Source organism: Lampris incognitus, chromosome 5, assembly GCF_029633865.1.
Source record: "Lampris incognitus isolate fLamInc1 chromosome 5, fLamInc1.hap2, whole genome shotgun sequence".
In the NCBI taxonomy this organism is placed as follows: Eukaryota; Metazoa; Chordata; class Actinopteri; order Lampriformes; family Lampridae; genus Lampris; species Lampris incognitus.
In genome coordinates, this window is record NC_079215.1 from 70260551 (window position 1) to 70277014 (window position 16464).

General features: G+C 43.6%; 1 protein-coding gene across 1 annotated transcript in view; it reads right to left on the reverse strand.

The window, feature by feature from the left end:
• dzank1 (double zinc ribbon and ankyrin repeat domains 1) overlaps window positions 1–16464 on the reverse strand; it is a 66053-nt gene that overhangs the window by 24797 nt on the left and 24792 nt on the right. The window contains exons 4-5 of the mRNA XM_056280596.1: window positions 11523–11645; window positions 11250–11387 (exon numbers count right to left, since the gene is read on the reverse strand). Of these exons, the coding sequence (XP_056136571.1) occupies window positions 11250–11387; window positions 11523–11645 (261 nt within the window). The remainder of the gene's footprint in view (window positions 1–11249; window positions 11388–11522; window positions 11646–16464) is intronic.

Consider the following 16464-nt stretch of genomic DNA (forward strand, 5'->3'; position numbering starts at 1 on the left):
AGCTTTAGTAAATTGTCCTATAATATTAATAGCTAAAGGTACTTGGGAGCTGTCTTTTAGAAATAAAGTGGTGTCATCCGCTAGTTGACTAATTACAATAGTTCTATCAGCAATAGAAACACCTTACAGATAACTACACTTAATATGGTCACATAAAAGTTGGGCAGCGAGTAGAAATAAATATGGCGATATCGGGCATCCTTGACGAACGCCACGTTTGACCTCAAACCTGGAAGATGACCCATATTTAAGCTTGATTGAACAGTTGGCATTATTGTAAAGGGTTTTAATTGTATTGCAAAAAAAGTCTCCAAACCCAAATTTCTTTAACGAATGAAAGAGAAAAGTATGTTCCACCGTGTCAAAGGCTTTAAAGAAGTCTAAGAAGAGCAAAAAGCTGTTATCAGAAATGAGGTGTGAGTAATCAAGTACATCTAAAACTAGTCTAATATTGTTGGTGATGTGTCTATTAGGCATGAATCCTGATTGTGCTTCATCAATTATGGAATCTGGAACTTTCTTGATTCTTCTAGCAAGAATCATGGCCAATATTTTATAGTCATTATTTAGAAGAGAGATTGGGCACCAGTTGTCAATATAAAGTGGATCTTTGCGTGGTTTAGGAATTAATGTAATTAAACCTTGAGTCATACTTGCAGGTAAACAACTGGATGATAGGCTTTCATTAAAAACTTGTAGAAGAAATGGTGCCATCTGCTGTGAAAACAATTTATAGAATTCAGAAGATAAGCCATCTGTTCCTGGAGATTTGTTCTCCTTTAAATAATTAATACAGTTGCTAACCTCTGTTAGTGATAAGGGGAGATCACAAAGATCTCTTTCAGAGTCTTTAAGTCGAGAGGTATGCTGTAGTGAATTCAGGAACGTTTGAGTATTATCTTCAGAGTATTCAGATGTGTACAGGTTTTTATAAAAAGTAGAACAAAAATCAGATATTAGTTTTGGGTCATCTGTTATATTATAATTAATTTTTAGTTCATTCATGGTATTAATTTTTGCATGATATTTTTCTAGTTTGAAAAAATATGCAGAGTTCTGTTCACCCTTTTCTAGCCATTGTGTCCGCGATCTAATAAACGCTCCTTCTGCCCTTCTTTTATAGATCACATCATGTTTCTCTTGTGACTCGTACAATTTAATTTTGTCTCCTTTTGTTAAGGCGTCTGGTGAAATTTGAGAGAGTAAAGAAATACCTGTGATAATGTTCTGTTCTTCTAATTTCCTAATTTTGGCAAGAGTACTTCCGTAAGTCCTAAAATATTTCGCTGATTCATACTTAAATAGCTCCCAGTTTAATCTGAATGAATTATTTATTTTTGCCTTATCAAAGTAAAGCGTTATCAATTGTGAAATTTTCATTTTAACGTCCTCAAATTTAAGAAGAGAGTTGTTCAATTTCCAATATTTGGCTTTGCAGCTTTTATCAGAGGGAAACAGATTAATTGATATGTAGATAGCCTTATGATCACTTAACGGACAAGGGATAACATTTACTGTGATATCTTGTTCGTTAAAATGTTTGGAAACTAACCAAAAATCTAAACGAGAAAACCTTGTGTTTCCTTTGTTCTTCCAAGTGAACGTTACCGTATCTGGGGATTTGACTCTCCATATGTCTACTAAATCATATCTTTCTATAAAAGATTTAATAAAATAGTTTCTGTTATTATCTTGTGTCGGTGGCCATCTATCTATAAGTGGATTCAAAGTTACATTAAAGTCTCCTCCAATTATTATTTGGGAATTTGCAAATTTAGTGAGCCAATGTTTAAGTCTATTCTCTATGACAGTAAATAATTGAGAGTTTTCTAAATTGGAGTTGTATCCATACACATTAACAATAATCAAAATAATTTTATCATAACTGACAATTTGACAGATAAAATGTCCTTTAGGATCTGTGTCTGTGTGTAGGATGTCACCGTTATATCTATTTTTCATGGTTAAGACACCCGCTGATCTTTCTGAGCTGTGAGAAAACCATAAATCTGTATCAAACTGTTTCGAAAATAAAAATAATGCTTTACGTTTTGTAACATTCCTTAACCCCCTGGCGTTTAGGGAAACTATAGACAAAGAAATTCTTAAGATAAGAAAACTTACGAAATAATACTGAACAAGTAGTTATGACCTGGTACGCTGAGCATTAGTTGCACTTGGAACAGTTAACATAGTAGGTGACAATATAATATAAATTGAGCAAAATAAGGGTGTCCTACATGTTTTAAACCACTTAGTTTTTCAAGCTGTTGTCTATAAAAAAATCAGTAGGATAAAACATTGTAAGAAATATTGTAAGAAAAGAATGCAAACTAAATGAGAGTTCAAGTAGGCTCAGTTCTCCCTGTGATAAAAGTCTAACAGCACACCAGTTTAGAGAGTCAGGAGACTGAGCTTTGTTGGACCTGCAAGCCATGAAAAAGACTCAGTTGAAATCAGTCATGTTTACCTCAGGTCATTTCCTGTCCATTGATGAAGGCTCGTGCACCTACATAATATGCAGGTTTCCCCTCACTTCGTGCCTTCTGCACCATGGGCCACATGTTCAGCCTGGCCTCCCTGACAAGTTGAGAGAGATCTTCAGCAAAACGAAGCCTGTTGTCACGCAGGAAGGAATGATGTTTTGCTGACTTCCACACAGCATCTCTGTAGGACCTCAGGGAGAATTGGATGATGATGATGGCTCTTGGAGTGGAGCGGCTTTGTGATGGTTTTCCAAGACGATGGGCAACATCGATAACATCTGAGAGCTTGTTCTTTTCCTCTGAAAGGATATTCTGGCAGCAAACCTCTGAAGCTTTTTCTTTCACATTTTCGGTTGAGTTTTCAGCAACGCCATAAAGCTTCAGGTTCCACCGTCTTGAGTAGGACTCCAGCTCGCACACACGTGTTTGAAGACTGGCAGCTTTGCGCTCTTCCTCTTTAAGACGAGCTTCAACATTTGACACTTTCTTCTGTGTGTCTTTTACTTCACTGCATGCAAAGTCTATTGTTTTTTTTTATCCCTTCTATCTTCAGTGTATTTTCGTCAATTTTCTTAGTGTTTTCACTCACCAGCCTTTCAATAGAATCGGCTCGCTCATTTATGAGTTTGGAGAGTATGGAGATGACGGCATTATCTTGGGATGTGGACTCTTTAGTCTCATAAAGAGCTTTTTTTGCAGTAGGGGACTTGCATGGAGTCACAGGTGGCGGAGGAAATTCTTCTTCTGCCATAGTGAGCGTTACTGGTTCTACGGAGCGAGCATAATCATGGCATGAGGATATCAGCATGTTACCCGAGTGGACCGCAGGCGAGGGGACTTTGCTCTTTTGCGATCTTTTCCTGTCTCGACTCGACATTAAGCTGCTTTCAGTCGTTGAAGAAGTTCTTCCGGTTGTTGTTAAAGTTATTTAAACGACGACTTCTTCGTTTTTCACCAGATAAATCGTTTATTGTGCAGGAGCTCAGCTACCACGACTTTACTCGGCAGCCATCTTGGCGTTCCTTTTGCTCTTGGGTTGTTTCATTCCTGTTTCCTTAGGCAGGATTGTCACATCCGGTTGTTTTGTCACATCCGGTTGTTTGTCACATCCGGTTGTTTTGTCACATCCGGTTGTTTTGTCACATTTGGTTGTTTTGTCATGTTCAGTTGTTCGCTTTGTCCTTGAGCTGCCATGTCCTTGGTGTTATTAGCCATAATCTTGATATTCCTCTGAGGCACCTTGAGCAGGTGTCTCCTCTTTAATCACTTTAGCCAGTGGTCCCCACTGTCCATCACATCTGACCCGCACAATTTCCTCTTGGGCCAGGGGTTTCAGTGGCACTGCTGTTCTGTTGTAAGCGTTGATCTGACACTCTTTAGGAATGTTTGACACACTGCTCCATCCTCAGTTTTGCTGCTGGAAGCCTGGTCTTCAGCTTCCTTTTCATGAGCATCTCTGCTGGTGAAAGTCCATTCTCCAGTGGTGAGGCTCGGTAGTTAAGAATAGCTAGATACGGGTCCTCACAGCTTTCTGTGGCTTTCTTTAGAAGGTGCTTCACAATTTGCACGCCTTTCTCCGCCTTCCCGTTCGATTGCGGGTAAAGGGGGCTTGAAGTTATGTGTTCAAAACCATAAGTCTCTGCAAACTCCTTGAAACTCTGGCTGCTGAATTGAGGCCCATTATCACTTATCACAGTGGATGCAATCCCATGTCGTGCGAATATGGCCTTTGTGTGTGCAATTACATGTTCTGCCGTCGTGCGGACAGCTGACAGAATTCTGGGTAATTGCTGTGGTAATCAATCACAAATAGGTAATCCTTGCCTTTTAGCTGAAATAAGTCCATTCCAACCTTTTCCCATGGCTCTTGTGGTTTATCATGTGGCATCATTGGCTCCTTAGGCTGTTGGTATTGATGTCACTGGCAGACCTCACAGCATTGCACCAATGTCTGAATGTCTCTATGCCTGTTCGGCCAATACAGAACATCACGTGCACGTCTCTTACACTTTTCACTACCCAAGTGTCCCTCCCTCGTGCACTAACTTCAGCATTTGTGATCTCATGGAGGTGGGGACTACTATCTGTGTGCCCTTTAACAGAACCCCGTCCACCACAGATAGTAACTCACCCTTAAAGTGCTGGTATGGCTTGACTAGTTTCACTTTGCCAGGTAGGCTAATCTGTTTGATCACACTCTTGAGTGTTTCATCCTCCTGAGTTTCTTTAGCTATTTCTGTCCATTTTGCTTTTGACACTGGCATTTGTGTTCTGACATAATCCACATGGATTTGCACATCATCCTCAGCAGTACTTTTGTCATGCTGCAAGCTGGCCCTGCTTAATGTATCAGCTACTGTTAAGTGTTTGCCAGGTGTGAAGTCGAACTTCAAGTCGTATTTTTGGAGACGTAGCATAAGACGCTGTATACGCGGTGGTGCATCTCCTAGTGGTTTCTGAGATATGGCTATTAGAGGTTTGTGATCTGTCTCTAAAACAGCTGACCTCCCATATACGTACTCATGAAACTTCTCACAGCCGTACACTGCCCCTAGTGTCTCCTTTTCTATTTGTGCATAATTCCTCTCTGCTGATGTCATAGTGCGGGAGGCATATGCTACTGGTAACCATTCTGTGTCATGTTTTTGGAGTAGCACAGCACCTAGGTGTCTGCCTCTAGCAGGCTTCTCAATGCCCTCGTGTTAGATGATAAGTTAGGAATAAATTTCCCTAGGTAGTTTACTACACCTAAGGCTCTCTGCAGGTCCTTCTTGTTTTCTGGTATGGGCATTTCTGCTATAGCTCGGATTTTCTCGGGGTCCGGCTGCACCCCAGCTTCTGATAGCTTTCCCCCCAGGTAAGTTATGTCACTCACACCAAATTGGCACTTCTTTTTGTTCAGTTTTAAACCTGTTTCTTGTGCTTTGTTGAGCACTCTTCAAAGCCTGTCATCATGTTCCTGTTTCGTGCGACCCCAGATTACCACACCATCAATGAATACACCAACCCCTTCTATTCCATCAAACAGCTGCTGTATAGTTTTGTGGAATACTTCGGGGGCAGAAATTACACCAAAAGGTAGTCTTAAGAAACAGTGCCTCTCGAATGGTGTATTGAATGTGCATAACTTGGCACTCTCTTCATCGAGCACTATTTGGTAGAAACCAGATGAGGCAACGAGATTGGAGAAGTAGCGTGCTCCACTCATAGCACTGGTTATGTCTGATTTGGTTGGTAACCTGTAATGCTCGCGCTGAATCCCTTTATTAAAATCCTTGGGATCTATGCACAGTCTCGGATCACCATCTGACTTTTCTAGTATGACTAGGGAATTAACCCATTCTATTGGCTCGTCAATCTTCCTGACAATGTTTTCGTCTATCAGGGTATCTGGCATCGCTCTCAGCCTCTTTTTGAGTGCAACTGGCACTTTCCTTGCTGGGTGTACGACTGGCTCTGCATCAGCCCTCAGCTTAATTTTGTGTTCACCTGGCAAGCGGCCTATTCCTTTGAACACCTCTCTGTATTCTTTAACCCAGTTATTGGCTTCTGCTGTCTGCTTTTGTATCATTTTCTCTGTGTTAATGACACGGACTCTTTTTATTAGTCCTAAAGCTATGCAGGCTTTCAACCCCAGTAGTACTTGCCTTTCCCCACCTACAAGAACAAAAAATGCATTCACATTTTTACCATTGCAAGATAGGTTAGCTCTACACACTTCCTTTGTAGGTATAGGCTCGTCATCATAAGTTCTTAGATTTACCTTTTTATCACGCACCTTGGGCTTTCTTCTCAGTCTGTAGAAGTCTTTCATCGGCAGGATATTTACCTGCACCCCTGTGTCCGGTTCCAGTGAAACATCTGTGCTGTTCACATCCACATGTGCTATCCATTCGTCCTCTGTAGTGCTCTCAGCATCATTCACCAGGTCGACTTGGATTGGAGGCTCCTCTTCCTCTTTGTCCCTCACTTCATCCACGAGCTTGACTGTTTCCACGAAGAACGGTGTCTCCTCCTCAGCACTGCTGCTGTCACCCTTGTTCTCCACAAGCTGCACTTTCTTCTTTGTGAAGCAACATTTGGCGAAGTGATTTTTACCTCCGCACTTTCTGCAGTCCTTCCCGAAGGATGGGCACTGTTTAGGCACGTGCCTGTTGCCCCACCGATTGCAGCCCGCGCTCTCCTGCTGTTGAGGCGCTTTTCTGTTAGACTTGACGTTGCTTCTTCTCTTTTCTTTCAGCCGCACAGCATCCACCTCAGCTGTTTCAGCCGCACAGCATCCACCTCAGCTGTGTCAGCTGCACAGCATCCACCTCAGCTGTTTCAGCTGCACAGCATCCACCTCAGCTGTTTCGGCCGCACAGCATCCACCTCAGCTGTTTCAGCTGCACAGCATCCACCTCTCAGCTGCTTCGGCCACGGCGCCGTTGTCAAAAGTCTTTATTTGCATCCTTGTGCTTTGGCAAATCTTTATTGCCCTCTCTAACGTCAGGTCCGTGTCTTTGATAAGTTGCATCCTCACGTTCTTGTCCCTCACTCCAATCACTACTTGATCTGTGATCAGGGATTCACATAATGTCCCGAAGTTACACGAACGACGTTTTAGCCGTAAGTCCGTGACATACTGTTCAACTGACTCTGACTCCTTTTGGAGACGACTTCTGAAAACATACCTTTGGTAGGCCACGTTTTGTCTCGGTGTGCTGTACTGGTCAAATGTCGTTATTACAGCCTCGTACTTGTCTTTTTCCACATCCGCAAAAACAAACGTGTTGTACACATCCGGTGCGGCGCGTCCTGCTACAGTTAGAAACAATGCTATTTTCCGCTTTTCTTCGTCGTCTTTTAGACCGATAGCAAGAGTATACAGTTCAACACTTTGCTTGAAAGCTTTCCAGTTTTCGTCGACGTTCCCAGTCAACTTTAACTCGTCTGGCTGACGAAGGGAGTTCATTGTCCGTCCTTTCAATTTAATTTTTCTCCTTGTACCATGTATTGACGATGCTTGCACACCGGAGTCTTGATTCCGAGCGTTTTTATTCGTCGCTCTTCCACATATAGAACTAGGATGGCACACCAACCTTACGCTACTGCCACCTACTGGTGCAGCGGTATAACATCATGAACTGATACTGCATGTACTTGTCATATAAATACAGGCTGTATTTGCCAAATTCCATCAACATGTCTCCTGCCCCACTAGGGGACAAAACACCCTGAACAATCTCTATACAAACATTAAGAACTCATACAAAGCTACTCCCTGCCCCCACCTGGGGCATTCTGACCACCTCTGCCTGTTCCTGGTCCCAGCCTATAAACCCCTATTAAAACGGGTCAAGCCAGCAGTAAAGATAATCACTGTCTGGCCAGAAGGAGCAGTCTCTGAACTCCAGGACTGTTTTGACAACACAGACTGGAGTAGTTTTGCACATTCAGCTACCCATGGCTCCGATATAGACAATTAACTTTTGCACTGAGAGTGTGACAACAAAACAAATCAATCTGTGCCTCTCCAAACCAGAAACCCTGGATGACCAGTGAGGTCCGGCAGCTGCTGAAAGTCCGGGATGCAGCGTTCAAGTCAGGTAACTGTAAGGCCTATAGCGCAGCCAGATCCAACCTCAAAAGGGCATCAGAACAGCCAAACATAAATATTCCCTATGAATAGAGGACCACTTTCACAATAACTGATCCCCGACGAATGTGGCAAGGCATTCAGTCTATCACAGACGACAAAAGCTCCAATAGCGGTCCCACTGTCCATGATGCCTCCCTGCCAGACAAGATAACTCATTTCTATGCCTGGTTTGACAAGGACAATACTGACCCAGCCACCCAGAAAACCAGGTGCTCACTCTATCGATAGCAGAGGTCAGAGAATCACTGCGCAGAGTGAACACACGGAAGGCTGCCGGACCGGACGGCATACCGGGTCGGGTCCTCCGGGAATGTGACGACCAACTGGCTGGGTCTTCACAACTATATTTAACCTCTCACTGTCCCATTCCATAGTCCCGGCATGCTTTAAGATCACCTCTATCATTCCTGTCCCCAAGAAACCAACATCCACATATCTGAATGACTACCGACCCATAGCACTCACCCCCATTGCCATGAAGTGCTTTGAAAGACTGGTTCTGGCTCACATTAAAAACATTATCCCCCCCACATTCGACCCACATCAGTTGTTCTACCATCTCAAAAGGTCTACTGAGGATGCCATTGCCGCTGCCCTACACATTGCTCTGACCCACCTTGAACTTAACAACACATACATCCGGATGCTGTTTATAGATTATAGCTCTGCCTTCAACACTATCATCCCTGCCAAACTAACCACCAAACTCCTGTCCCTTGGCCTCAACCCCTCCCTCTGTAACTGGATCCTGGACTTCCTGACCAATAGACCTCAGTCTGTTAGGTTAGGTGACCACACCTCCTCCACCCTCACCCTCAGCACAGGTGCCCCTCAAGGCTGTGTTCTGAGCCCCCTCCTTTTCTCCCTCTTTACCCACGACTGCCTGCCAACTCACCCTTCAAATGTTATAGTTAAGTTTGCAGATGACACCACAGTCATTGGCCGTATCACCAACAATGACGAGACGGCCTACGGAGATGAGATTCTGCACCTCACATCATGGTTTACTACCAACAATCTTGTCCTCAATGTGCAAAAGAGGAAGGAGCTGATTTTGGACTTCAGGAGGTCTAGAAGCTGCAGCCACTCCCCCATACACATCAATGGGCTAGAAGTGGAGCGTGTTTCCAGCTTTAAATTCCTTGGAGTCCACATCAGCGAGGACCTTTCGTGGACATTAAGCAACCAGGCCCTTGTGAAAAAGGCCCAACAACGCCTGCATTTCCTGAGGAGGCTGAGGAGCGCCCGTCTATCCCCCAAAATTCTCACCAACTTCCACCACTGCACTATAGAGAGCATCCTGACCATCTGCATCTCAGTGTGGTACGGCAACTGCACCTCAGTAGACCAGAAAGCTCTGCAGCGGGTCGTCAAGGCGGCCCAGCAGATCACCGGTACCCAGCTCCCAGCCATTAAAGACATTTATCACAACTGCTACCTTTGAAGGGGTCTCAGCATCAGCAGAGATCCCACCCACCCCAACCATGGACTGTTCTCCCCCCTGCGCTCTGGGAGGCGCTACAGGAGCCTCAGAGCCCGCACTACCAGGCTCAAAAACAGCTTCTTTCCACAAGCTGTTGCCCACCTGAACCTGGCCACCCACTGAATGTCTGTAGATATTTTAAATATTTTGTACTCCAGCTCTCTTTTAACTTATTTTTAGCTTTTGGTCTTCATGTGTGTATATCTTATACTGTGTTTGCTGTGTTTGTCTGTGTCTGTCTTGCACTGTTTGGTAAAGCCACAGCCCTAATTTCATTTTTAACAGGTGCCTGCACATTGTTTTTAATGCCAGTAAATTGAAATTTTCTGGTTTGGCAGTGTTGAGCCCCGCCCAGTCAGACAGAACACGTTTCAGCAGCCTGGGGCAGCTTCTTGTACTGGTTTGTAAGGAGAGTGAAGCGTTTTGTGTTGCTGAGCACCTCATGCTTTTCTGCTCTATGCGCCTCGTGCTTTTGCAGGAGTGCCCTGAACGCCTCGAGTTGAAAAAAAAAATTCAGCTCAGAGCAGAAAAGCGCCCAATGCCATTTGCGTGACCAATGGAATGAATTGAGAGGCGGGCCTTCTGCACATCATCACTGTCTGGTGTGGTTCGGCCACCACCCAGGATAGGGACAGACCACAACGGACAGTTAGGACTGGAGAGAAAATCACTGGTGCCAACCTGCCCTCCATTCAGGACTTATACACCTCCAGACTCAAGAAACGGGCAGGCAACATCCCTGGGTTAGGGTAAGGGTTATGAGTGATGAAACGTATCTGTCAATATGTCTTGATGCATGCTCCATAATCCAGTAAGAAAATTAAAGAAGGTTGAATCAGTTCATCTGGACACAACGTTTATTGACAGATATGTTTTATCTCTCAACTAAGTGACCTCTTCAGTCTCACCTGACTGCAGGTGTCCCCACCCTTATAAACAATACAGTACCTCTTCAGTCTCAACTTACAGTTGGGGTCCCCACCCTTATAAACAATACAGTACCTCTTCAGTCTCAACTTACAGTTGGGGTCCCCACCCTTATATACAATACAGTACAACACATTTATATTATAAATACAATACAATACAGTGCTTAATGACCGAAACCAGTAACCAGTTTCATGATCAAATATAGGTGTGCCCATTAGAATTTCAATGACCATGTGTATCACACCCATATTTGATCACGAAAATAGTCGTTGGTTTCACAAATGGCTTCCTCCGCTTCAGGTCGTTGATGCTGTGGATCCATGATGCAATCCATCTGCCATGGATCCTCGTCATGGAAAGGGATTGATATGACAACCAACAGGGTGAGTTGAAGCACTTACACTGACAGCGTGGTCATTCTCATGTGGGGAAGCTAGCAAAGTAGCTTGCAGAGGAAGCAGGAAGGGTGGGCAGGCTAAAGCAGCTTAAATAAGGTGCCCTGTATTAGATTTGCCAGTTGGATGCATAGGAGGGAATCAGCTGAGCCATCAGCTGATGTGGGCTGGCTTTGAGATCAGCTACTATCAGTTGATGTAGCTGGGATTGTGAGCTGAGCTTGACTTCATGGCCTGCCTGAACTAACGCTAATTCGTAGTAGTAGTGGTAGTAGTAATATTAGTAGTAGTAGGAGTACTGCTGTCCAACACACCTGCTTATGATCAGCAGCATCCCCTGTGGAGTGGGCTGGGTCCTGCAGGAAGATGCCACAGACAGCACAGTAGTGGGCACAGGGGGCGCTGCTCGCCCCACAGCGGGAACACAACAACAAGCTGACTGTATGAAGAGGCTGAGGAACAACGACAACTCAGGTTACCAAGTCAACAGACATCCATGATACTTCTTAATATTCTGTCTGTCAGACTGATAAATATATAGTAGATATATAGACAGATTGAGAGATTAAGTGATAGATAGATAGTACCTTGGAGCCACACCAGTCACAGTAGCGTGCATTCCATTGGTTCATGCGGTGACATTTGGAACAGGAAACCATGTCGTTTTGCCCAGACAGAAGTGGGGGAGTGATATAATCTCCACAACGTGCCTGCACAGAAAGCATTAAGACTTAAAAACAATGAAAAATATAGCTGCAAGCAGCAATGAGGGGGCCAAGCAGTCCAGCAGAGCAGTCACCATGGCAACTTCATCTGCTCATGTTTAAAGCGTGGCTGTAAGTGCTGATAGCGAAAAGTTGATTTTGCTAATTGCAGCGCCCCCCGATGACCACACAATGACATAGAAATTATTGAACACACCCGAGAAGGCGTCCCCGAGTCCATATGCCAAGTTTGGTGTCAATACATCATAGGCTTGCTGACATGTCCCTGACTTCTTGTTTGGCAGCTTTGCCACCAATTTCGAATGGCGGTGACACGAACGGTTTTGAAAATCAAAAATCCATATAATAAATTTTGTGAGGCTTGGTCTAAAGATCATCTGTGACAAGTTTGGTGAAGATTGGGCAAACTGTGGCTTGTGAAACAATTAGTCAGTATTCAGTACAGATATTCCTGTACACCAGTGATTTATCTACTCTCACTAATGGAATTGATAACCTCCCCAGCAGAGACAATTTATCCACCCCAGATGAACTGGCGTCTCATTACAACGATGGCCTATATAGTCTTTTAAACGATTTTGCTCCTTTAAAAACCTGATCTGTTTCCTTTACCTACTCTGCCCCTTTGTTTACACCTGCTCTACACCAGCTTAAAGCTAAACGCCGTCGCCTGGAACGCCTTTACATGAAAACTGGCCTTGTTGTTCATAAAGACATGTATAACGACCACATACGTCATTATAAGGAGGCTCTGTCCACCGCTAAATTGTCTTATTATGCAAATTTAATTAGGTCAGGCGACAGGAACACTAGAACCCTGTTTTCCATGGTAAACAATATTTTACGGCCCGCAGACACTCTTGCACCTCACCTGTATTCAGTTGCTCAATGTAACACCTTCAGCAACTGACCTTTTTGAACAATACTGCAAAGAGTTCATCTTATTCACCCTCCTCTGTTCCCCTCTCTTCTTCACTATCTAGTTTTAAACTCCCAACTGTTGCAGAAATATCTGGTCTTATTCGCAAATCCAAATCATCTACCTGTCAGTTAGACCCCCTTCCCACTCATTTAGTCAAAGCCTGTCTACCTTCTCTATCCTCTTTAATAACTGATCTCATACATTCCTCCCTTACCTCTGATCTTGTTCCCTCATCTCAAAACAGCTGCAATAACTCCAATACTCAAGAAACCTGGTGCAGACCCCAACAATTTGAATAATTTTTACCCAATCTCAAATTTACCATTTCAGTTGAAATGGTAACAGTTGAAAGAACAGTCACATCTCAGGTACACGCTCACTTGACTAACAACAATCTGAACAATTCCAGTCTGGTTTTCGCTCCATGCACAGTACAGAGACAGCTTTGGTGAAAATCACTAATGATCTGTTGATGGCAGCTGACTCTGGGCTCTTAACCATACTTGTCCTTCTTGATCTGAGTGCAGCCTTTGATACCATCTCACATAACATCCTCCTAGAAAGATTAGCTTCCATTGGAATAACTGGCACCCCCCTTAACTGGTTTAGATCATATCTGTCTGGCTGCACTCAGTTTGTCCAACTTAAAATTTTGAAAATTTTAAATTTGAGATGAGGTCCTTTTATGTTACTAGTGGTGTTCCCCAGGGCTCTGTGTTAGGACCCCTCCTATTAATTGTTTACCTATTACCTCTTGGCCACATTTTCAGGAAATTTGGCATTCAATTTCACTGCTACGCAGATGACACCCAGCTTTATCTATCCACCAAGCCTACTTCCACTCTTCCGCCCACTTCCCTTTCTGACTGCTTACTAGAAATTAAATCCTGGTTTGCATACCTCAAACGTAATAGTGATAAAACCGAGGTCCTCCTAGTAGGCAGTAAATCTACTTTGGCCAAACCTGAGTTTTTTTCTGACTATTGACAATTCTATAGTTCCTCCATCGCCTCAGGTTAAGAATCTGGATGTCATCCTGGGCAGCGCATTATCTTTTGAAGCTCACATCAGCAATGTCACTCAGTCTACATACTTCCACCTATGCAATATTAATCGTCTTCGGGCACCACTTACACCCAAAAGCACAGCCATAGTCACTCACACTCTGGTTACATCCCGTATTGGCTACTGCAGTTCTATCCTCTTTGGTCTTCCCCTCAAGTGTCTTCATAAGCTTCAATTGGTCCAAAATCCAGCTGCCCGTATCATTACCAGAGCTCTTTCTGTAGCTCATATCACTCATGTTCTTCAGCAACTCCATTGGCTCCCTGTTAAATACCGCATTGACTTAAAGATCCTACTCCTCACCTTTAAGGTCCTTAATAACCTAGCTCCTCCATGTCTTTCCGAAATCTTTCATATCCACATGCCCTCCCGCACTCTCAGATCCTCTTCTGCTCTCCAACTCACTACACCATCGGCCCGCTTGACTACCATGGGCACTAGAGCCTTCAGTCATTCTGCCCCCCCCCCCCGCCTATGGAACTCTCTCCCATAAGACATTTGCAACGTTGACTCTCTTTCAACTTTCAAATCCCATCTCAAAATGCAACTTTTCAACCTGGTATATTCAGTCTCATCCACGCTTCATTGGGTTTTGTGCAGATTATGATTTTATGCTTATCTGTTGTGTAACTTTTTATTGTCTACCCTGCTTTGTTTTGATTTTATGCTGTCTGATACAGTGCTGTTTTTTTGTGTGTTTTTTGTGTTTTTTTGTTTTTTTACTGTGTTCTGTAAGGTGTCCTTTGGTGCTTTGAAAGGCGCCCACAAATAAAATGTATTATTATTATTATTATTATTATTATCATCATCTATGACAAGTTTGGTGAAGATTGGGCAAACTGTGGCTTGTGAAACAATTTTCACAGACTGGAAGTCCCCAAGTCCTACTTGAACTTGGCGACTTCCAGTCTGTATTCAGTACAGATATTCCTGTACACCAGTGGTTCCCAAACTTTTTCTGTCATGCCCCCCTTTGGAGGAAGAATAATTTTCATGACCCCCGCCCCAACAAAATGGTGACAAAATGGGGCAATTTTTACTTTATTTAAATAGGATCGAGATCATGAACATTCCTTTCACTTTTCTTTCAGTAATTTCTGTTATGCAAATAACAAACGCAAGTTCCACTTTACTTTATCAAACCTCTTTTTGTGACATTTGTCACTAGATTGCTCCATCAGTCTGTGTGCTTTTTCAAAAACAGAGAAAAACGAAATAAACTTTAAAAATCACTTTGCTAGAACAATAACAATAAAGTTAAATCTGTGCAAAAAAGGAACAACTACAGATATTTGAGAAAAACGATGAGCAAGTCAGTTTGTGAGAGCTGAAATCTTGTCACTGCATTAGTGCTGCAATGAGCCTGTTTTACACCGCACACCTTTTCAAAACGGGGTTGCGGGCTTGATACTGCCACTCTGAAGTCGTGCTCCATGTTGAGCTTAGATCTGTACATTGTTTTAAGTGAGGCAACAGCAGAAAAGCCCATGTCACAGAGACATGATGTGGCAAAGGGAAGCAGAATGCCCACAGCCCTCTGTCCTATGAGTGGATACTCCCTCTCTACACCAAGCCAGAATTCACTCAGTGTGCGAGCTGTAATGCTCAGCCTCAGGGTGGAGTCAGAGGTCATCTCAATGAACTGGTCCTCTTCAGCAGAGCTGAAATCAGCAGGTGCTGCTGCATTGAATGGATCTGTCACCCAGTCATACTGAGCACTGTAGTTTGTGAAGTATTTTTGAAAGAATCCTCTCAGGGAAGAGATGTGCTCCTTAAGACATGAAATCACTGTGGTGGCTCCAGAATCACTGGTTTCAACAAATTCACTCAGATTCTCAAAGAAATCAGTATTTCCTTGATCAAGTCGCCTACCCCTACACCTCAAGCTTCCCGAGTGAATGCACTGATCTTGTCTGCCAGGTGAGGAAGGTGCTTGTCTCTGCCTTGAAGCTGAAGATTTAATTCATTCAGCTTTCCAAATATATCGCTGAGACAGGCCAGTTTCATTGGAAGTTGTTCATCACTAAACTTGCTTGCAACTTCATGCATATGCTCCTCCAGAAACACCTAAATTTCCTCTCTGAGCTCAAAGACTGGCGACAACACTTTACCTCGTGAGAGTCACCTAGCCTCACTGTGAAACAACACAGCTGAATGTTCAGCTCCCATCTCCTCACAAAGTGCAGAGAACAGCTGCGCTCTCAGCAGTCTTGTTTAGATCAAACTGACCACGCTAACAGCGTCAGTCAAACCCTCGTTTAGGTCTGGGCTAATCTGTCTTGATGCTTCTCTGTGTATGACACAGTGCGTCCATTGCACATTTGGCGAGACCCTCTTGATTAGTGGCTGCAATCCCTTCATTTTCCCGCTATGTTCTGTGCACCATCCGTGCAAACGCCCGCACAGTTCTCCCATTTCAGCTCATGTTCTGTCAGGTAACAATCCAGAAGCCTAAAGAGCTCATCAGCTGTCGTTCTACTGGGACGTACTTGTAAACAGCAAATCCTCACACACTGACTCTGATGTGACAAAGCGAACATAAGCAGTACACAAGCAGTCTTTATTGCTGTCAGTAGCCTCGTCCACTTGTAAGGCAAAACGTTTGTCTTTCAGTTTTTCAATGAGTTGTTCTTCAAGGTCATTTGAAATGCCGCATGTACGTCTTGCAACTGTATCATTGGACAGAGGGACAGCCTTCAATTTTGTGGTGTTTGTCTCATCAAACATAGTTGACACCACATCTAAAGCCACGGGAAGTATGAGCTTCTCTGCTATTGCATGTGGTTTCTTGCACTGGGCAATTCTGTATGTGACTTT